Source organism: Eubalaena glacialis, chromosome 5 (assembly GCF_028564815.1).
Source record: "Eubalaena glacialis isolate mEubGla1 chromosome 5, mEubGla1.1.hap2.+ XY, whole genome shotgun sequence".
Taxonomy (NCBI): domain Eukaryota; kingdom Metazoa; phylum Chordata; class Mammalia; order Artiodactyla; family Balaenidae; genus Eubalaena; species Eubalaena glacialis.
In genome coordinates this window covers 53,980,503-54,003,140 of record NC_083720.1, presented here as the reverse complement: position 1 = coordinate 54,003,140, position 22,638 = coordinate 53,980,503, and the positions used below count along the sequence as shown (strand labels likewise).

The window sequence follows — 22,638 nt, the reverse complement described above, 5'->3', positions numbered from 1 at the left end:
CAACCATCACTATCTTGCAGCATGGGGCAAGTGAAATGATTGAGGTCACATACTTCCCAGTATTCACTGCATTTACAATCTGTCCTCTCCCCCTTCCTCTTGTAAGAGTTTAGTGTCTCCCCAATCTGCTTGCATTATCTGTCTGCCATTAAACCAGATAATTAAAATCACAGAAATGAACACAAGCACATAGTCACTGATTAATTATTTGCAAACTTAGGGCTTTATTTCATAAAATTGTTTTAACATTAGAACCCTTTCTAAATCATAACTTTAGGAAAGCTGTAACAATTGGACAGAAAATTTCAAACTGCAAAATGTTCATATATCATGATTTGTGTCTCAAAGACTCAAATTTCTGTGTAAGTTTTCAACTGATTAATGATTAAATTTTGCTCTCTATTCTTTGGAATCTTATTCTAGCTATACTGTTTCAAAAAGGTTACAAAGATTGGGAAAATGAATCAGGCAAGCAATAATAAGGATAAACAGTTTTTCAAATGATTTCTAATACAAGAAATACACCACTTTAAACTTAAACTCTCTATAACTTTGCAAAAATTCCAAACATTTATTAATAAATTCTACAATTTATTAATAAAATCTAAAATATTAAAATTTCACCTTCCTACCAAAATGTATTCTTTACACTGTAAACATCTTCAAAGACTACAGCATAACAAGGCAATTATAATGAAAACTGTACATGTTAAAACCACCTTTGGGAGAAACTCCATTTTCTAGCAACAAAAATATATATGTTTTCTAAATATAAACGCAATTTAATTTTGTGTAAAGGTGAGTGGATTTAGTGCTTTATGAGTTAAATACAGCCGGATAATACTCTTTCAATAAAAGGACAGAATTGGGAAAGCAAAACAAAATACTATGAAACATGCCTACTGGGAAGGCAACTCAATTTAAAATAAATCGACTGGCTCAAAGTCACACAGTTGGTTAGTTAGTGGCAGAGCTAGGTCTGCAACTCAGGTTTCCAAGGTCTTCCTCTAATTTTTAATTTCTACTATAGATTAAGCTGCCATATGAAAGGATGTTTTCCCTCAAAGCTCAGCACTTCGTTCATACAATGACTTAGCATGTATGATGTGTTATTATATATGTGTACATATATATGTATGTAACACACACACACCCCTCATATAGTATGTCAAACAGTAAACACAATGATCAACAAAAAGAAAAAAGAGAAAATGAAGAATTAACACAATTTTTATCATAGATTTCAAAGCAAATGATTCATAAAAGGCATGGCAGAAAGTTACTTTTAAAACTGTACCAACTCTCTTTTTTGAACTCACCACTTACCGGGAAACTGTGACACTATTGGGGGTGTATCTTCATCTAAATCATCAACTCCTCCAGCAATGGGATAGGGTGGAATGGAGACTCTGGGCATCACCACCCAGCTGTGATCAGAATAAAGGGAAGAGGTGAGGCTGGGGAGTCCCGAGTTATGGGCTATCTGAAAGCCACAGATCTTCTCTATCTGTTGCCAGCGAAAAAGTCGTTCTCGTAAACAAGTTGTCAACTCAGAGAGAGCTTTCCTGGAAAAGCCAATATAGGAATTACTTGTTGCATCAAAGAGTCTTTAATACAGCACTGTAAAAAGTCAACTACATGAACAGATCAAGGCAATTAACCAATTTCAAGAAGAAATTACCCCTTTTCAGAATTAGTATAAATGATATAATAGTACATGATTAAATGACAAGTTAAAACATAAATTGCCTATAAATTACACATTTCAACACAATAAAAATAGACAGTTAGTGGCAGTAACATTCTTACTTTGCTTCCAGAATTTTGTGGTCTACCTCATCTAGGGAGGAGCTATGTGCAACATGCAGGGTCCCAAAGACTGTACTTCTCTTCTTTTTAATTTTCTCTGCCTAGAAACCCAAAGAGAGAAAAATAAGGCTAGGTTTGGGATAAAATACACATATACCCATAAGGTTTATTTTGTTTTGAATATATTAATAATTATAAAATCAATGGAGAATTATTAGCCAAGATATAGCCCTATTTTCCAAAAAAGAAAACAAATGAGGGAGAAAGCGTGCTTTCCTAAGCCAAACTTTGTTCTAGAGAATTTTTCCCCTCATTTCTATGGATCAGAAAGACCTGAATCTTCTATTTAAAACTAGGAGAATAACATAAACTATATCCTACTGTAATGGAGGTGTTAGTGAGTGCACTGAGTTTTTTGTTGTTGTTTCACTAGAAATCAGATTAAGACTCAATAATTTCACACAATTATTAAGAGTCAGACATTAATTTCTAGTAACTCCTAACCTGAATCAGATATGAAGCAGCAACCTAGAGGAGAAAAGCTCCGTATAAAACATTTATGATAATGATATAGTAGGGATGATTTTTAAATGATACTAAGGTCATTCTGAAAGGTATGTACTTCTCTTAAATAAAGTAATTTTACTTTTATGAGAGTCAATCTATGCAATAAGCTCCAATTCATGAAAATAATCTGCGATACTAAAAATTTTATTCAGATCTTTGTATACCAACTGGTTAATCCCTTTAGAAACGTAGTACGTTTTGCAATATAATAGAGTACCTCATCCTTAGCAATAGCTAACTGCATTTCAGCATTCTGTCTTTTAATATTGTAGTACTGTACTTCTACTTCATGTGTCAGCTGAAGCCATTTTTGAAGTGCATCTGGAACAGACCAGCTGCTTCTGAGTTCAAATTCTTTTTCAGCCTTTTTTAGAGCCATTCGAACCTGGGAGGGAGGTAGGAAAGAAAAGGAGTGGGACAGAAGGAGAGAGAGGGAGGGAGGGAGTGAGGGAGAAAGAGCGGTAGAGGAAGGTGGTAGAGGTTAGAGAGAGAAAGAGAAATTTCTCTTTTTAAAAGATATTTAAACTAAGATTTTTTAGTACCAAAATTAAGAGACAAGGCAATTTGAATTATGCTCTTTGTAAACATCTTTTTAAATCAGTCTAAAACAATATTTCTAACATTAAAACTAAAGCTGAAGTTTTTAAGTACCTCTTAAACTCACTAAGCAAGTTTGTAAAGCCAGAGGGTGAATGGGAGCTTACATATATCTTAGGTTGCAATATTGCATTTTTATATTTTATAATAGCCAGACTCACTGAGAGACAAAAACCCAGGGCATGTACAAACTGAAATGGATTACATTTTTTGTATTTTTTTGTTTATGGACAGGATATGAAGAAGTATCCAAAATAGGGTGAATACCTGTTCTACTACCCCTTCTAATGTTCCCAAAAGACCTTGCTGTAGTTACCTAACTATACACTCATTTTTTAAAGTAATTATACCATTTTTTAAAAGTTTTTCAGACATCTTTATGGCCAGTTATTTCTCATTGTTATGAGCATATCTGCCTATTATAGTCTGTTTTATCACCTCTATTTAATTTTTTCCTGCTTCTCACATACCAAAAAGTTGATAAATTAGCATTTGCAGACCAAGTGTAAATTTTGAGAAAACAGATTCTGAGTGAGAGTCTTCTTGATTTTTCCATGGGAAACTATGAATAGCTTCAGTGTCAGAATGTGGAAGTTTTTCTTCTAGCCGCCCTTTAGGGGAGCCAGAAAATAAACAGAAAACTAAAATGCTTAGTGTATGAGGTGGTATTAAGTGTTAAGGAAAAAACTCTTAAGGAAAGTCTCACTAAGAAAATGACACGGAATAAAAAGACAATCCATTGTAGGAATGATTCACTTAAAAACTAGCAAGAGCTCAAGCTAAGGATGTATAAAGATGCATGATGGAATTTATGAAATTACATACATACACTCAAGACCTTCAGACAAAGTGACAAATGAACTATGGAGCATCCTGTTTCTAGAGCACCATAACCGCAAATTAATTTTCCCCACAGTTAAGTAAAGTAACTAAAACTTCATTCCTAAACTAACATGCAGAAGAACGTTTGATCTGATCAAACCCAATTTATTTAAATAAACCTTATCATGTGCCAGAATAAACTAAATTAGAGTACTAGACACAAATTTCTGATAAAGAGAACAGCTGCCAGATACTACAGGAAAAAAATGTAGAAAGGTATTTTTTTTTTTTTAAACCTATCTCTTTTTTTTTTTTTAATTAATTTATTTATTTATTTTTATGGCTGTGTTGGGTCTTCGTTTCTGTGCAAGGGCTTTCTCTAGTTGTGGCAAGCGGGGGCCACTCTTCATCGCGGTGCGCGGGCCTCTCACTATCGCGGCCTCTCTTGTTGCGGAGCACAGGCTCCAGATGCGCAGGCTCAGTAGCTGTGGCTCACGGGCCTAGTCGCTCCGCGGCATGTGGGATCCTCCCAGACCAGGGCTCGAACCCGTGTCCCCTGCATTGGCAGGCAGATTCTCAACCACTGCGCCACCAGGGAAGCCCTAGAAAGGTATTTTTTAAAACTCTAAAACTTTAAAAAAGTTTTCTAAAAACTTTTTTTAAAACTCTAAAACCGTCAGACAGGAAGTAAACAATTCAAAATACAGGTATTAACAGGAAGGGTAAAACAGGACTTACTCACTTAAGACAAATCGTAAGCAACACTTGCCTGACGCGACTCCCTGTGCAATGTGCTTGCGACAATACTGCGCTTAATAAGACGGTTGGCAGAGCTGTGTGGCGTCCCTGTTAATCTCTCAAGAGAGAATTTGAGCTCAGGTCCTGTGACATGGAGTTGTATGTAACACTACAAAGTGTAGGTCACAGGCCCTTCTTCTCACAAGATTTTAAAGCTAAAATTTCTATACAGTTTTCATTGCCAAAGATGTATACAGAGAATCTGAACAAATACACTCGTGTTTTTCTCTTTAACCATAAAGATTTTCCTTAACGTTATATCCATAAATTTATTTCCCCCAAACAAGCGCAATAAACACCTTTAACACAGAATTGATATAGTTCTAGTATAAACTGAGGCTGACCAATGTTTCTTTTTTTTTTTTTTTTTTTTTAAATTTATTTATTTATGGCTGTGTTGGGTCTTCGTTCCTGTGCGAGGGCTTTCTCCAGTTGCGGCGAGCGGGGGCCACTCTTCATCGCGGTGCGCGGGCCTCTCACTGTCGCGGCCTCTCTTGTGGCGGAGTACAGGCTCCAGACGCGCAGGCTCAGTAGTTGTGGCTCATGGGCCTAGTTGCTCCGCGGCATGTGGGATCTTCCCTGACCAGGGCTCGAACCCGTGTCCCCTGCATTGGCAGGCAGACTCTCAACCACCGCGCCACCAGGGAAGCCCTGACCAATGTTTTGATTGACTGTCAAATTATGTCTCAAAATTTTGGAAATTCTGACCTTCCAACAACAGCAACTATTTTCTCTGCCATTATTCTTAAGTTTATCACCTGATCTGAATTCCAATCCTCAGTCTAAATTAACATTGTTATTTACAGGGAAATAGATGCAGTGAAAATTGAGTAATTAATAGGTTTTACAAATGATGAATTATTAAGTTGTTTAAAAATACAATACTTACTTATATAATTTTTGTGTCTTAGGAATAAAACAGCAACAAGTAAAAACATGACATCACAGAAGAAAGTCTAAATATCTGAAAACCTGGTTTCTGGACCAACTTTATGATTTATTACCTCTGTTTCCTTCAGCAAGTTCTTTACTTTCGGAGACTTATTGTTGCATGTACAACAGAGGTACTATGACTTGCCCTAACTTTAGGCTTCTTGAGACTTTAAGAACAAGATAATTTATGTGAAAAGTATTTAAACCACACAAAATATAAAGCAGTACTATTATTCACCCAAAAGCTTCTGTTTAACAGAAAATAACATTATACAAAATATGTACCAGATCTTCCTGCCTTCTAACTTTGAGAAGTTGATTACCCACCCGACAAGATACAGTAATGCTTCAAACTATGTGGAATTGTGGATTATGTGACATTATATGTAAATTAATTTCCCAGTTAAACTTATTTTTATAAACAAAGCTTTTAATAGCAGTATGGGAAAACATGGACTTTCGAATAAAACACACACAATCTTGCCTTTTGCCACATAATAGCTGTGTGACCTAAGGCAAGTTATTTAACCTGTACACATCTCATCTGTAAATGAGAATAATGTCTATGTATAGTGAGGATTAAAATTTTGCAGTGATGTGCACAGCATAAAGTTCTGGCACAGAGTAAGCACTCATAAAATTGTGTTTCTTATTACTGTAATCATGTTGGACAGAGTTCTTTTTAAATACCCAGTTCTCTCCTTTAAACCACCTCTTACTGACTCAGGATCTCATTAGGATTATTACGTTTGTGCTGCGACGTAGTATCATAGTAATCTTAGGGTCTACTAAGGTATGCAAGGTCTCTATGCCCCAAACCCCAGACGAGAATATTTCTGATTTTGGGGTCCTTCTTTATATTGTGTCTTTTTCCCGTACTGTGAAATTTTACAGGCAGTTTCCTGTAAAATACTGCTACCAGTTTATGGCTCTATAGAAGAATCCCCACTATTGCTTTCCGATTTGTTCTTTCTCATCTGCAAAGTTCAGAAAAACAGCTAACAAGCTTTTTAGTTTATTTAGTACTGACTGGGAACAACCAAGAGTTGAAGTCTCAGTGGGAACAGGCACAGAGTTCTCACAGGAGTAAAGGACATAATATCTAATTCTTGGACACAGTATAATTTGGCTACGCCTTTTTTGTTAACTCCCTGGTTCTTTACTACATTCTATATAGACAAGGGCTGCCAGGTAAATAGGACCAGACTGCAAAATAGGTCTAGGAGTCAACTTAAGAGAACAAACCCCTTACAGGGAAAGAAAAGACCCAAAAGACAGGTATCTGGGGTATGAGAGAAAGAACAGTTAACTGTTCACAAAAGAGATAGCTGCATTCAGTCAGACAACTCCTTCCAAAATGACAACCTTGAAGGAATTAGTAATGCACCCTGAACATTTCCTCCTGAGTTGAAACTGAAACTCATCCATTACATAATTCTTACTTAGCACTTGATTGAGAAGACAACAGTGCATAAAGCAAAGTGGGAGGCAGAATACCTAGGTTCCTGGCCCTGCTTTACAACCAAGTCACTCTCTAAACTTGAACAAGTTTTCTCGTCCTCATTTTGTTCCTCAACTTCTTTATCAGTAAAGAAAAGGTCAAAGTCAGAAGAAGGAGATGAGACCATGGAAGCAGAGGTTGGAGTGACATGCTTTGAAGATGAAGGAAGGGGCCATGAGCCAAGAAATGTAGGCAGAAGTTGGAAAAGGCAAGGAAACAGATCCTCCCCTAAAGCCTCCAGAAGGAATGCAGCCCTGTAGGCCTATTTTAGACTCTGACTTCAGGAACTCTAAGATAATAAATGTGTGTTGTTTTAAACCCCTAAGTTTGTGGTAATTTTTAACAGCAGAATTATAAAACTAATACATCTGCCTATAATCAAATTCTCCCAGGACCTCCCCGCCTTTTCTGAAGGATTGTGCAATGCCTGAACTCCATCCTGAGTAAATGCATAGTAGAAGCAGATATTGAAAAGGACACCTTTTGAACAACTTCAGAATTTGTAGCAGATTATGTTCTAAAACCATTTAACAGGATTCAAATGGATGTTTAATAGAGATTCTTAACATTTGCAGAGAACTTTAACAGTAGATATACTTTACTAGGTTACAGTCAGAAACTGAAATATACTACAGTTGTTAAATAAACATCTTAGATTCACTCAAGACAATTAACATGGCATGGGATAGGACTTCATGAATGAGTGAACATGAGGGTAACTTTTTCTTTCAGTTGGTACTTTGTTTTTTTGCTATATGAACTTTGACCAATGCTAACAATATAGACAGATGACTCTTTTATTAACTAAGGAAGAGTATATGATGGAACTAAATGTAGGAGATTGAATGAAACCCAAAAAACTCCTCAGGGTAGCAACACAAATATCCTCACAAATAGTTTTTTAAAACATAAATACCTGTTCCAATTCCTGCTCTGCATACTGACGTCTACTCAATTCACATTCAGCTCCCTCCCTTAGCTCTCTCAGCCGACAAGCCTCTTCCTTTGCATAATTGATTTCATCCATCATTTTGCGCTCTAGATTTTGCTTTTCTACAGCAACATTTCTGTTTTCTTCCTGTGCCTTTTCAAGCCTTACAGAACAATAAAAATGAAAATTCCTCACAAAAGTTTCCAAAATTTCATTATCTTAATGAAGAATAAATACGTATCAAGCAATAGGATACATGTTTCAATCAGAATTCACAGCATTTTCTATTAATCTTAAATTTGGACAACAAAAACATCAGGTAGCCTACTATATAGCTATTTTGATTTATCTTGAGCTAAAAATACAGGATATAGAAGGAAAACACTCTTCAGGAAGAAGCTTTTAAGAAATTCATAATTATTTAAATCATGTTAAAAATAAAATTTAACTTCACTTATAATTCTACCTATATTTGATTTATTTCCACTGGTCTTCTGCCCATTTATTCCCTAGTGCATACCTTTATAATAAATTTGTGATTATGACAATATGATACTTTTCTAAAAACATGAAATGGACTCCTGATGTATGTACCAACCTAAATATAAATGGTAAGCATATGCCCATATTACATATTCACAAACTGTATCTTCCCACAGTTTTATAGTCTTTTTTACCTACTCACCTCTCTTGTAAGTCCATGAGACTTTGCTCTGCAGTTTGTAGACTCTCCAAGTCTTTCATCATTTTTGCAACATGTTCTTTTGATGTCCTATTCTGCGTGTAAGCAAACCAGCACCCGCCAACACCAATTACTATAGAAACTGTGAGGATAAAATCCTTCATCCAGTTATGAGGAGGGCCTACGAAGACAGTTACAGATGGCTAAGTTAATCTTTGAGTATCACGGAATCTCAGTACACACAGCCACTTATTTTAAAAAACAGTAGGTATCTAAAAACAAAACAAAATATGAAGATGTCCCTCCCATATACAAGTTCTCCTCAAATAATCAATGTGCTTATTATAACTACCTGATACACTAGACCTACAGGAGGGCAGTGATAAACCCACATGGATGCACCATGCCCCTGCTGCTACAGGAGCTAGTGACAGAATTCCTGGGGAGCTCTGAAGAAGCAACAGTGTCTCCAATCACACAGAGAGGATGGTCCACTGTGGGGTGAAAGGAGTCATGAAGAGTATCACCATTACCAGCTCCCTTCCTTCAGACAAGTTAGGCAGGGGTCATGCTTTGATACACAAACTGAAATCCTAATCATTCACCAAAAAGCAATTTCCAAGCACACAGCCATGTAACGAGATTAATTAGTGATTCTCAACCAAGAGTGATATTCCCTCCAGCAGACATCTGACAATTTTTGCTTGTCATAATTTGGAAGGTGGAAGTAAGGGTGTCTGTTATGGGTATCTAGTAGGTGGAGGCCAGGGATGTTCCCAAACATCCAATAATGCATAAGACAGTCTCTTTCCTGCCCCCAGTCTGGCGGTAACAAAGAATCATCTAGGTATTATCCAGCCCGGAATGTCAATAGTGGCAAGGTTGAGAAACCATGGGTTAAATGATCATAACTAGTAACGTTTTAGGTGGTTATCTGCCAGAGAGATCTGGGTTACTAGAGGGAAACATCGGGATCGCCTTCCCCTGTGGCACACCAAGCGTGACAGTAACCCCCGACATTTTTTCTAAAGTCAGGAGCCAGGAGCCAGGCCTACTGTCCTCAGTAATACAAACCACAGCAACCGCTAGTCAAATAATTTCCTAGTTGATCTCTGAGTGTGGAGGCTCAGTGGGGGGAGACATGATAACTAATAAAATATAATGTGTTATTTGTTGAAAAGAGATACAGTTTTTCAGTGAAAAACTGCCTAACTGCCCACACCTCCAGAAGCAAGGAGATACTCTGCATGTTTGATGAGATGAAGAGCTCTATAGAAATAAAAAGTTTTCATGCTTACAAGTCTAGCGTTTGTATACGTTTACATAGTGTGATAAACAGCACGTTCTACGCCAGAGACCCTCAGTGTTTCATATTTCAAGAGTGCACGCCCTCACCTATAGTGAAAGAGATTCACTATTCACTCTTTGGCAGAAGGCTAAAGTCTCAAAAGGATTTATTTTTATTCTGCCTCAGACTGAGAGGTTCAGCTCAGGCTCTAGTCCAAACACAAGCCTTGTTTAGGCTGAACTAGAATCACCAGGAATGACAATAAACAGATGGACAAGTCTCAACTGTACAATAAGTGCCACAAACTGGAAAAGATTTCAGTGAAAACTCCTTTAAAATGTATTTCTGTTCACTTGACACTGCTAATTTTTTATAAATCTAATGTGGGTGTTCCAACTGTAGGGCTCATTCACTCAAATAATAATTCTAAGACAAACACATTAAAAAGGTAACGCATCATTAACTTCTAAACTGGTTTGTTATTAAAACATTTGTTTTCAACATTCTTTGAGACTAGTTTGGTTTCTTTTCAAGTGATAATACTGTTTGGCTTAGAGAGTGGTTTGTTCTTGGATTAATAAAATATAAATATTCCTGACCAGTTTGTATATAGAGACAAATTCTATAGTTTAATTCCTATTTTCACCAATCATTCACATGAAAAAACTAGATCAAATCTCACAGAAGAAAACCCCCAATAGATTCAGTTGATAACTTAGGATAAGGAAAAGGTTAGAAAGGGTATCATCTTTATGGAATGCTTGGCATTTCAATAGTGTTCTATTTCATAGGGTTTGTAATTTCCACCAACTCTCACAAAGGGGAGTTCCAGCTGTTTCACCAGCTGCCCTTTTAGCCTGAGCCAAAAAAGAACCACCAGTAAAGTCATGGAATCCATCCAACCACTCCAGTAACCCTTTATTAGCAGGGGCACCCCCAACATGGTATTATAGAAATCTGCAAGTCTCTTAACTTCAAGAACTGAGGTAAAATTAACATTAGTTTCTTAATTTATAATTTGTAAAAGCCATTTTTCTTGGATTAATTTTGTTATCCCTTTTTAGCTTCTGAAAAATAAAATATAATTCCTCTAAAATGTGTACTCTTCAAACATTTTTCCCGCAAAGCTTTCTGAAATTTGAAATTAAATGAAGTAAACATATTAAACTTCCCTTCTGGGAAGAAAGTATTCCTCTCAAGGTAAAGAAGAACAAGGTTCACTTCCCTTACAAATATGACAAAGCAATTTCTTAAATGTTCTTCTTTAGAACAATCAAGTAACATTCTCCACCTTGTACTTCTGCCAGAATAGTCTGTTACTTTGTACAGTTTCAAGCAGGCCTCTAGGGCCCCTGTTTTTGATCTGTATCTTAAAAATCTTTTTCCTGGTAATTAATAAAGTCAAGTTAGGATTTATTACTTCGTGTTATCAAGATGGTTAGATTGCACCTTTTTTTTAAGGACTCTTCAGTGAATACCCAGCTATAATAACATCAACATTAAAACTGCTGTAAAGAGCTTTAAATCTAGAAATTTAATTCTAAATTATCAACTAACATATACTTTTTACAACTTTCTACATCAGTAACCAGCTTTGAAAATTCCACACTCCGTATTTCAATGACAGAAAATCTCACCCTATAAATCTTTTAAGATAGTATTACATTTCTTTCATAGCTAACAGAGGATTCTTCTTGGTCTACCACCTTTCTTACTTTTTCTTTCTTTAAACAACAATGGATGATCTGATTATTCTTTCGCACCATATTTTGGGAGAGAGAATACTAACGCGTTAGAGGTCCGAACAAAACCACATCCAGCGCCTTGAGCTGAAGTTTCTGTCTGTGACTCCGATCACTGATTTTCAACTGAGAGATCATAAATGAAGGTTCATGCACTGCTATCCTGTTCATTTAAAAAATACATATATATTAAAAATATTACTAGTATGTAAATTTAAATATTTCAGCAACATATTTAACACTTTACATATTAGTGATGATTACTTTAAGAGCTCATCCATGTGCAATTTAACACTTTATTACATGTATCGAAAACCTTTTCAGTGAAAACTCAGCAGTGCAAACACTCCTGTATGTTAATAATTTAGTTGCTATATTGATGTTTTTGTTTTCTATGGTTACTTTATGCTATAACTTAATATGATTTAGAAATTTATCAAATTCAAAATGTTTTATAATCATTAATTACCTCTGGCATTTTACTATCATTTCATAAACAACAAGAAAATTGTAAGTAATTTACTGAACATAGCAGACTTTTAAAAATCATCCTCAATTTAGATCATATTGCTTTTCTTTGTAAATATCTTTTAAAACAGCTATACCTTTACATTCTAATATTTAAACAAAGTCCACTGAAGTCATAAATGGAAAGTAAAAAGTCATCATTGGCTGGGGGAGTAAACTGAGGGACTGATGTAGTAAGAAGTATTGAACCATTTCATTAGCAATGAAGAAAGTATGCAGGGTGCCAAAAGGCACAGGTGAAATAAGGAAAAAAAATCACTCCGTTTTGGACTTCAAATCCAAGTATCCCAGTAGTCAAGATTTCTTATCAACCAATTATGATGCCAAGAAGGATCTTACGATACAAAGTGTAATAATAATAATAAAATTGTTAATAACAATGACGATTAAAACAAGCATGTACTACGTGCTGGGTACTGTGCCAAGGGTTTTTAGAATTCAAAGAACCTATAATATGTGTAAAATTGCCATTTTATAGATGAGGAAACTAAGGTACTGCGAGGCTGAGTAACTTGCCCAAGGTTACTAATTAGTAAGAAGTAAGGCAGGGATTCAAACCCAAATGTGTATGATCCCAATGACTGTACTCTGAACCACTACATTTTATTTAGGAAGATTTCAGGTTACAGAAATCCTATGAGGTTTCTACAAAACTTTAGAGAGTAAAGAACTCTAACTTGCCCTATAGAAAATGCCTTCCCTCATCATCTCTGCAGGTAACCTTTTGTGTATGCTCCTGTTACATCTTCAATATGACACTTATCAAAGTGCTTGAAGGCAAAGTATGCCTCATCTCTTTATCCCCAAACCTAGCATGGTGCTTGGCAAAAGTAGATGCTTGATAAATGTTTATATAACAGATGAATGAATGCATGGATGGATGCATGAATGAATAGCAATACTATCGGTAGACTAAATTTAAGACAGACAATGAGATGTAGTAAAAAGGAAACTATAAAACAGAATTTTATGCAAAGTTCTATATGAGCCCAGAGGTGGAAGCAATTCTACCTGAGTGGGTGAGGATGTCAGGAAAGTTCACACAGGTCTGAAAGGAATGAGGAGGCATGTGTCAGGTGAAGAGAGCCTTAGTATAAGCTCTGGTAACAAGAATTACAGAATATAGAAAATACAATAAAAGGCTTAAAGATAACCATGACATAAAACTAACATAATTTTACCTACCTACTGCAGATGTAACAATATTTTAATGCCACAGAAAGGAAACAAAATAATGAATTATTGTAGGTATGTGTACATCTGGAATGTGTAATACATTTTCTTATACATTCTTATAAATAGCTCTTGTATCTACAGTTACCCTACAAAAAAGTTTAAGTTCAAAAGTTGTGAAGTTAATTTCTATTACCATATAAAAGTTAAGCTTTTAAATGGACTCATCTAATTTCTATTACCATATAAAAGGGGCTTGATGAAGGCTATTCCAGTTTTCCTTTCCCCTCCATTCGAAAAGCCTCCAGTGGGCTGACCTGAAAGCTGAACTTCCACATTTATAAGCTTTTCTTCTGTAGTAATGTGTTCACTATTTTTAAAAAACTGATCTTGATTAAGTGTGTGATGTTATCTCAACAATTCTACCAGAATTTGAGGTTATCTCTGATAACCTTTACTTAACCAAAAGAAAAAAGTGGCTATAACATTTATGGTCAAAACATCAAGCAGCCTGGGACTTCCCTGGTGGCGCAGTGGTTAAGAATCTGCCTGCCAATGCAGGGGGCATGGGTTCTATCCCCGGTCCAGGAAGATCCCACATGCCACGGAGCAACTAAGCCCGTGCGCCACAACTACTGAGCCTGCACTCTAGAGCCTGCGAGCCACAACTGCTAAAGCCCGCGAGCCACAACTGCTAAAGCCCACGCACCTAGAGCCTGTGCTCCGTAACAAGAGAAGCCACCACAATGAGAAGCCCGCGCACCTCAACGAAAAGTAGCCCCCACTCGCCACAACTAGAGAAAGGCCGCGTGCAGCAACGAAGACCCAATGCAGCTCAAAAAAACAAACAAAATCAAGCAGCCTATTTTATTTCATGTTGTTGTTATATAAAGAAACTTCCCAAAAGACAGGATAAGAAAAATTCTATATGTTCCAGGGTAACATAAACAACTTGAAAAACCCTAATCCCATCAATGCTCTACTATCCTGTTTTGTTTTAACTTAGAAACTTGTCTTATTTAAAAGCAAGAACTCTATTTTATTTTTTTTCCCTTCTTTTCAGCATCTAGTTGCACCATGAACATACAAGACACTTAATATGCACTTGTTGACTTGACTCTTAACTCCATAATTTCATCATTATAGTCATGTGCACAGTAAAATCAGAAATACTGATGTTGATTTTCAGAATACATTTAAGAAGATAAGAAAACTTTCAACTTGATCCAAAATACAAACTTCAAAGCAACAAATGCCTCTTATTTAAATAGGATGTATAAGTAAATTGATTAGAAATAAAATATGCATATAATAATTAGATAGCATTATTAGAGACTTTTTTGGTACAAGAAACAATCTAGGTTGGAATGGAACATAAGCAATCTCGTAAGGGTCAAGTTCCAGTGGAATTATGCAAATTTTAACATTTAAATCTTTAACGATTATTAGGTTAACTAATGGAATTTTTAAAACTTAATTTACAAAAGTAGTGACAATTAATTCCAGACATCTAAGGAATAAATTGGCATCCTATACTTTGGTATCAGATCTACCTGTGTTCAAATGCTACCTTGGGCAAAACATTTAACTTCTCTCTGACTTGGTTTTTTCAATCTGTAAAATGGGGATAATACTACACTGTACTTCATTTTAACCATGAAGCTTATATGAGATAATATACAGTACCTCTAGGTAATATACATTCAAAAATGGTTATTACTTACAGTTTATTTATTAAACTTCATTTTTTTTGAGGTTTAACATATGGTCACTAAAATTAAGTGTTGTTATTGAAAGAATACCAATTAAGACTAAGGATCTGTACATTAATCCATTCAAATAGGTCTTTTCATAAAGGTAGACCCATATCAAATGAATAAGCTTTTGTTACATTTACAACAGGGTCAGAGGTTAGCCCTTTGTTTTTTGGGGTTTTTCTGTTGTTTTTTTTTTTTGGCTGCATTGGGTCTTCGTTGCTGTGCATGGGCTTTCTCTAGTTGCAGCGAGTGGGGGCTACTCTTCGTTGCAGTGCACGGGCTTCTCATCGCGGTGGCTTCTCCTGTTGTGGAACACGGGCTCTAGGCGTGTTGGCTTCAGTAGTTGCAGCACGCTGGCTCAGTAGTTGCAGATCGCAGGCTTAGCTGCTCCACAGAGGTTGGCCCTTTGACGTTATCTAAAAAAGATGTAGTTGACCTACCTTCTAATTTTCAAAATTACTTTCCTTAGGAATAAATATTTTAAAAGGCCAGATTATTTAGGCAAGAAAAATTGGTTAAAGCTTGCAAATTCACACCGTACAGATATCAAAGAATGGATATATTTATAATATTTTCTTTGAGCACTTAGCCACAGAAGTAACTTGTAGATTTTGCTTTGAAAAGTAACATTATTCTCCAGGAGTATAAAAAATACATTTGAATAATAAAGACCCACCTGGGAAGCGTTGTTCCTTTGACATTATTGTCTCTAAAATTCTTCTCATATTGGGGTAGTTCAACAAATTCTATCAACCACTGAAGCGTGTCCTCAAGGGTCCAATTATGAACTGCAAAAGATGAGAAGAGAAGGAATATTTTAAACACATCTGCTTTCAGAATTTATATAAAGTATATATATATTTATATACATACACATATGTATAACAATACTATAACTTCATTGGAAATAAAGATGTTAGACTGAATTTTCAATTCAATTCAATCAATAATAAGTACTACAATAATATGTAGCATTCTATGAAAAGCTAAAAACAATGGAGACATACCTCCTACCCTTAAGGGCTTACAATCTAGAACCGAGAAGACACATAAAGGAAAAGATAACAAAATATTAGCATGCTTAATTCTAAAACAAGCATCTATGCAAAGTTTGAACAGGACGAAATAATCCACTATTTCCCTGGTTGTAAACTTACCAGATATATATTTATTCATTCATTCTTTCATTTAGCCATCCATCCATATAATACTGTAAACCTGAGTATCAGGTTCCATTCTAAGCACTGGGAATATGGCAGTAAGGAAGATGGATAAAGTCCTTACTCTCATAAAACAAATTCTTTTGGGAGTGGGGAGGGGCAATTAACAAAAGGAGGAAGAAAAGAGGAGGAAATTCCAGATAGTGATCAGCTATTAAGAGAGAAAAGATGTCAGGGTAAAGTCTCTCTGAGGAGCTGTTACCTGAATTAAGACCTAAAAATTGCAAGGAGTCAACATTGTGATGATCTAGGAGAAAAAATAATCCAGATAAAGGAGAAAGCTGGTGTAAAAACCTTAAGATAAGGAATGAACTAGCTGTGTTTGAGGGAAGGAAAGTAGTCAGAGGGGCCAGGTCAAAAAATACTTTCAAAAATTCTGGATATTTTTCTAATTTCAATAAGAAGAAGGAGAGGTAAATAATCTATGTTTTTAAGATATCACTATCCAATGTGAAGAATGAATTGTGAGAGACAAGACTGAAAGCAGAGAGGACTAAGGAGACCATTCCTTCCATAACTGTCCAAGCAAAAGGGGTTATATTCCCTTGGACTAAGGTGCTGGTAGAGGATATGGTGACAAGTGGTCAGATTCAGGACATATTCTGGGGAAAATGCTTTCAGATGTTCTGATGAAATGGATGGGGTCTGATAGCTAGAGGAAAGCCAAAAAAAGTACGGAGAGTGCTGCCACTAACTGAGATAGGAAAGAATGAGGAGGAACAAACTGGGGAGGCAAGTAGGGGCAGGTGATAGAGATCGAAAGTTCTATTTTTAGACATGTTATGTTTGAAGTATGTATTAGATATTTAAGTGCAGATATACGTAGCAGTCAGATATATAAATCTCAAGCTTGGGGAAGAGTGAGGTAAGGAACAGAGATATAAATTAGAAGTCATGGGCATATAGATGGTCTTTAGACTAAATGAAATCACCCAGAAGAGTTGAAGATAGCTGTTAATGGATTCTAGAAGATTGGTTCTAAATCATGAAGAAAAGAATAGCTAATGTCTCTTCTCCTAGACACTTATTTTGAGTTAAGCCCTTTATATGCATTTTTCCCTTTAAACCTTTAAAAAAAAAAAATTATGAGGCACTAACATGATTATCTCCATTTTGGAGATGAGAAACTGAGAAGTTAACGGGACCAAGATAGGAGTAGCTGAACTGGATCTGAACCCAGGCCAACTGACCTCAGGACCTGATTCTACACTACTCTAAGAGCAATAATATTAAATAATAGTAGAGATATAAGCAAGCAGTTAAACACTGGAAGCAACTCAGACATTTCTGTTGATACTTGAAGAGTAGGAAGAACAATAAGTTTATCCAAAGGAAAGGATGCAAATGTGCTTGAAAAAAGAGCTCCATGTTCGTCTGCATTTCATCTGAGGATGTGGAGAAACAAAATGCTTATAGATCACAGAAAAGGCCAAAGTAGAGTGAAGAAAACAAATGAGCAATAAAAGCAGAGATGGGAATCCATCTGTGATAAATCTGAGATAAGATCTTTCTGATTATGAATTAACTTTTGCAAGCAAAGCTGGGTGTTAGCAATCTGCCTTTTTCATTAAGTGTTCTTTAGAGGAAAAGCTTAACTAAATCATAAACAAAAAAATTAACAAAAATTAATTTTTAAATTACATATGATATTTGATAATTTTATACTGAGACAAAGCTTTGACTATTTTTTTAATGCGCTCTCTTTCATGTGTTCCTGCCATAAGCTTGGGCATGTGCCTGAGGCTGCTGTATCCGTTTAGCCAGATAACTTAGAATAAATATCAGCCAAAGGTTCAGGCCCTGGGTGCTTTCCACTGAATTTAATACATGCAAAGTAGCCTTTTTATCTTAAGCTTCTTCCTATCCAAGATGAACTGCATTGAGAATTGCCTTGCCTTGACTGCCAAGAAACCGACGGTGCAGCTGCACCTCACACACCCACACAAAAACCTCAGCCAAGAAAACAGGATAAGATTCTCTCTGTCATTTCTATGGCTGTTCAGCTGATCAAAAGCAAAAGTCCCTGATCTAAACACTCCAGTACATCAAAATAGTCCCTCAATTCCCAATGAACCAAGATAGAAAAGAAGAAAAATCAAATGAAAAATAATACATGTTTAAAGTACACAAATCCTAGTATTACTCCATCTAATAAATAGAATATTATAGTGGTTCTAAAGTAATTTTCTTTTCAATGAATCTGTAAAACTCCAAAATTCTAACATAGAGCACACATTTTACTTTGGTGGGGGGAGGTTTATTTCTTCTTCTTGTGTTATTTGGTTTCTTCGGTGATGCCTAGTAAATACCCTCACTTCTCATGAGCAGGAGCTGTATTTTATATTAGCTTTCTCTGTTCCAACTACAGTAAATTGTCTTTCAATTCTTAGGACAGATAATACTATGTCCTTCCTCAGGGCCTTTGCACATGCTGTTTCCGCTTTCCTTTTCTCTATCCCTCTGACTCATCTTTGCCTATTTACTTTATTGAGCCTTCATACTGCAGTTAAAACTTTAATTCCTCAGGGGAGCCTCCTCAAACATTACTATATGATCATGTATCACTCTGTACTTTTAGGCATAGCATTTAACTAAGTATAATTATTTATTTGTATGATTATTGTTTCAACATCTGTTTATACCACTAAAGCATAAGTTTCTTGCTCACCATTCTAGCCCTAGCACTTGGTACACAAAAGGCACTAAACAAATTATCTATTGGATCCTCTTGAATAAACGAAGTAGAGCGTGTTTAATTGAGAAGTATTATGAAAATCTATTTTCATATTTTAGAAAGGAGATTCAAACAGAAATAGGAATTTGTCTGTATGACAAATTTTTGATGGCAAAGGAATTATTCATTTAAGAATTATCCATAAATCAACTATACTTCAATTAAAAAAAGTAAATTTAAAAAAGAGAATTATCCAGTTCCTTAGTATCTGCCTCTCACTGCTCTTTCACATGTGCTGTTGCTAAATACCATTCATACCAGAGGGCAGGCAGAGGAGGATATGATACTCCTTTAAAAATATAGATTTTTTAAATCTATCTGTAAAGCTACAGAAATGTCAGTTTCTACATTGTTAACTTATATTGTTTCTGCTAGAAACTGTGGCCAGTGCCATAGGTTGGTGTCTTTGAGTGATTTTTGGCAATTTATTCCAAGACCAATAGAAAGAACTCTGGAATTCAAACAGACCTGAGTCTAGTCCCAGCTGTGTCACTAACTCATTGTGATGTCATAGCCAGATTATTTAACTGTGACTCAGTTTCTCAACACACACACAAAATAATGAAATTGAGCTAGACCATCTTTAAAATTCATTCAAATTCTGTTTTTATGATTTCGTTATAATGAACAAGAGATAACGTTTAAAATGTTGCTAAACTATTAACCTAGAACAGTAGATTATAGAATACTGAGAGGGAAAAAGTAACTCTAAGAACTTTTAGGACAGCAACAAAACTGTTCCTAACATTTACTACATGTTTATTAAACACCAGGAGATTTGCAAAACTTATTTCAAACCACCATTGCAACAACCGTTTTGAAGTAGGTACTTTCATCATCATACTGAACCTATAAGTTTATGAAGGTGAAGTTTTTAATTAGATAAAACAGATTACCAAATGGTCAAACCAGGTTTCAGACCAAGTCCATTTCTAGAATTGTCTACCACTGTACGATAACATTACCTCTTTAGAGTTAGGTAAGTGGTCCTCATAATCAAATTAGGCACTACAAGTAGACGGTTTATGCTCCATACTTGAAACCATATATGCAGCTTTCTAAATCTGCCATATTCCCCCATGCCACTCCTTCAACCTGGAATGGCTTTCCCTTCTTTCTTCTTTGCCAGGCTTGCTCGTCCTTAGCCTTCGGATCAGGAAGTCACTCCCCCACGAAGTTTTCCCTATCTATCCATTTCCAGATTATAGTTGCTCTTCCTTGCTCCCCTGATCACATGTACCTGTATCTGCCATAGGATTTATCACATACTCTAATGTAATTGTCCGTGCTTGTGTTACCCTCTGGATGATGAGTTCCCAGAGGGCAGGAACTTGTTCTTTTACCTAACACAGTGATTATTAACACCATAATGCCACATTCCTTTGATATAGGATTTTACATTTTACTACACACTTTCACATACATTCTCATTTAACACCTCCAAACCACATCTGAGAGACAGCTGTTACCTCTACAGTCTATAGAGAGAACCTTATCCAAGAGAGGCCATGTAATTACAATGTAGTTACACAGCTAGCATCTGAACTCAAATCTTCTGACTCCAAGTTCACTGCCAATATAGGTGGCTCCTGATTTAAAAGAAGAACTCACTATTTAACGTTAAAATTCAAAACACATTTTCTCTTAGAAAAAAAGCTTCCAGACCTACAGTACTAATAGTAATTCAAGAGTTAAACATTACATATGAGCAATCTGCTGTGGGTAACTGCGTTAATGGATTCAGGATTCCACTACAGGCATTAAGTAAGCATCATGGCCTACTGAAGGCCTGGAGGCAGTAACACAATAGCCCAATGGAGCTACACCAGTTCTTCATCACGGGACTGACTCCTAGGACTTGAAAAGGGGGCTCTAACAGCCTGAAGGGTAAGATTTCAAAGAGTCAGGGGATTGAGAGCTGGAGCAGGGCTCTGGAGCAAAGGAAGTAGTGTGGGACAGGGGAGAGTGGGCACAGGATGGTGACGAGAACCAAATCTCCAGGAGACGAGGGGGTGCGGGAGAACACATTTATGGATTTTTCACAGGAACAGAGAGGCACTATGAGGACTCTCCTTTCCATGCCCCCTTTGCTGCTCTCTAAAGGGCTCTTTCTGTAATAGGGAATGAGATTCCTGATTCTACACCAAAACACTTCCTCTTTCCTGCCCTTCCTACTTGCTATCGTCAATGCCACCTCCATATAATTAGTTTGGACCAACACTTTGAAAAGATGAAAAACAGTAACTGGGCCTCAGGGGAGACAGCAGTAGAATCTATAGTAATGGGGAGAATGAAGAGATAGTAAGGGCTAGAAATACCCAGCAACAGAGAGGTAAAGAATCAAGCATTCCTGTGGCCACCCAGCAAAAGCAGCCTTCTAAAAAAGACTCATGAGTCATGCATAGGTACATGCTCAGTTGTACAAACTAGGTTATAAGTAGAAGAAACACTCCAACTGAAAGTGGTCTCTCCCTCCCCAGAATTTCTATAGTACTTACTATTCCTACCAAATGGCATATCATATGTGCTGCCTTATTTTGTAACAGTTTGCTTAATTACATCTTATGTTCCTACCATACTGTAAGCTTCCAGCAGCCCAGCATAAAGTTGCCATTTAAGTATTAGCTAAATATATAACTGACTTTTTTCTTCCTTAAAGAAGCTGTTTTGTTTTGTTTTTGTGTCTACTTGCTACCCCATAGTGGAATGAAAGACAAACCGTACTGTTTTCATGATATCCCATTTCAAAGAGAGAATCCCTGGCTCCAAATGAGGATCACAGAGACTTACAATGGAGGCTAAGGTGCCAATTTATAGCCACGTGTTTGACAGTTGGATGAGATGAGAATTTGTGTGCTTTCAGTCCATCTCTGCCTTAAACAAATGTGACAGACAGGAACAGTGCAAAAGAGAAACTTCAGAGGATTTACATATATGTATTTACTTGCTCATTTCATCTGTAGAAGGCCATCTTATAAAACCAATGCACCCAGTGCACTTAGTCATATACTTGTATTAAGTTACAGGCCTAAAAATACAAAACAGCTTAGTGAAGTACCACGATGTAAGTTTTCATCTGTTGTATTTAATATTAAGCACATGCTGTCCTAAAAGGCTTCAAAGATGATTTGTGAAATCACCTAAATACTGTGAGGGAGAAAACTAATTTCTAATTAGAAAGCATTAGTGTGCATGTAGAGACATGTTAATAAAGCAGTACCTAACATTTTGTGAGCACTTGGCAAGTTCCAGGAACTGTGCTAAATGCTTTACATGAATTATCTCATGAAATCCTTTCAACAACACTATGAACTAGGTTTTAGGAGTAATATTATAATCTTGGTTTACAGATCAGGAAGCTGAGTCTCAGAGAGTATGAGTAACTTGTCTAAATTCACACACCAAGTAAGCAGTGGAGATAGGATTCAAAACTACATCGACTTCAAAGCCCCAACTCTTAACCATTATGCACTTCCTCCTCCCCTCCTCTGCATACTGAGAAAATTTCAAAGCCACCGTCAGCTGTGTCACACCTTGTGTATAACAGACATACCAT

At 36.3% G+C, this 22,638-nt stretch overlaps 1 protein-coding gene across 2 annotated transcripts in view; it reads right to left on the bottom strand.

Moving 5' to 3' along the window:
* The window catches only part of STIM2 (stromal interaction molecule 2), a 162,682-nt gene that overhangs the window by 17,581 nt on the left and 122,463 nt on the right, over positions 1-22,638 (bottom strand). Inside the window, exons 4-10 of one of the 2 annotated variants that reach the window (XM_061192147.1) lie at positions 15,805-15,916; positions 11,718-11,833; positions 8,644-8,821; positions 7,944-8,121; positions 2,594-2,761; positions 1,810-1,910; positions 1,327-1,565 (exon numbers count right to left, since the gene is read on the bottom strand). In XM_061192147.1, coding sequence (XP_061048130.1) covers positions 1,327-1,565; positions 1,810-1,910; positions 2,594-2,761; positions 7,944-8,121; positions 8,644-8,821; positions 11,718-11,833; positions 15,805-15,916 — 1,092 coding nt within the window. The remainder of the gene's footprint in view (positions 1-1,326; positions 1,566-1,809; positions 1,911-2,593; positions 2,762-7,943; positions 8,122-8,643; positions 8,822-11,717; positions 11,834-15,804; positions 15,917-22,638) is intronic. The other variant, XM_061192148.1, reaches the window with a different exon arrangement.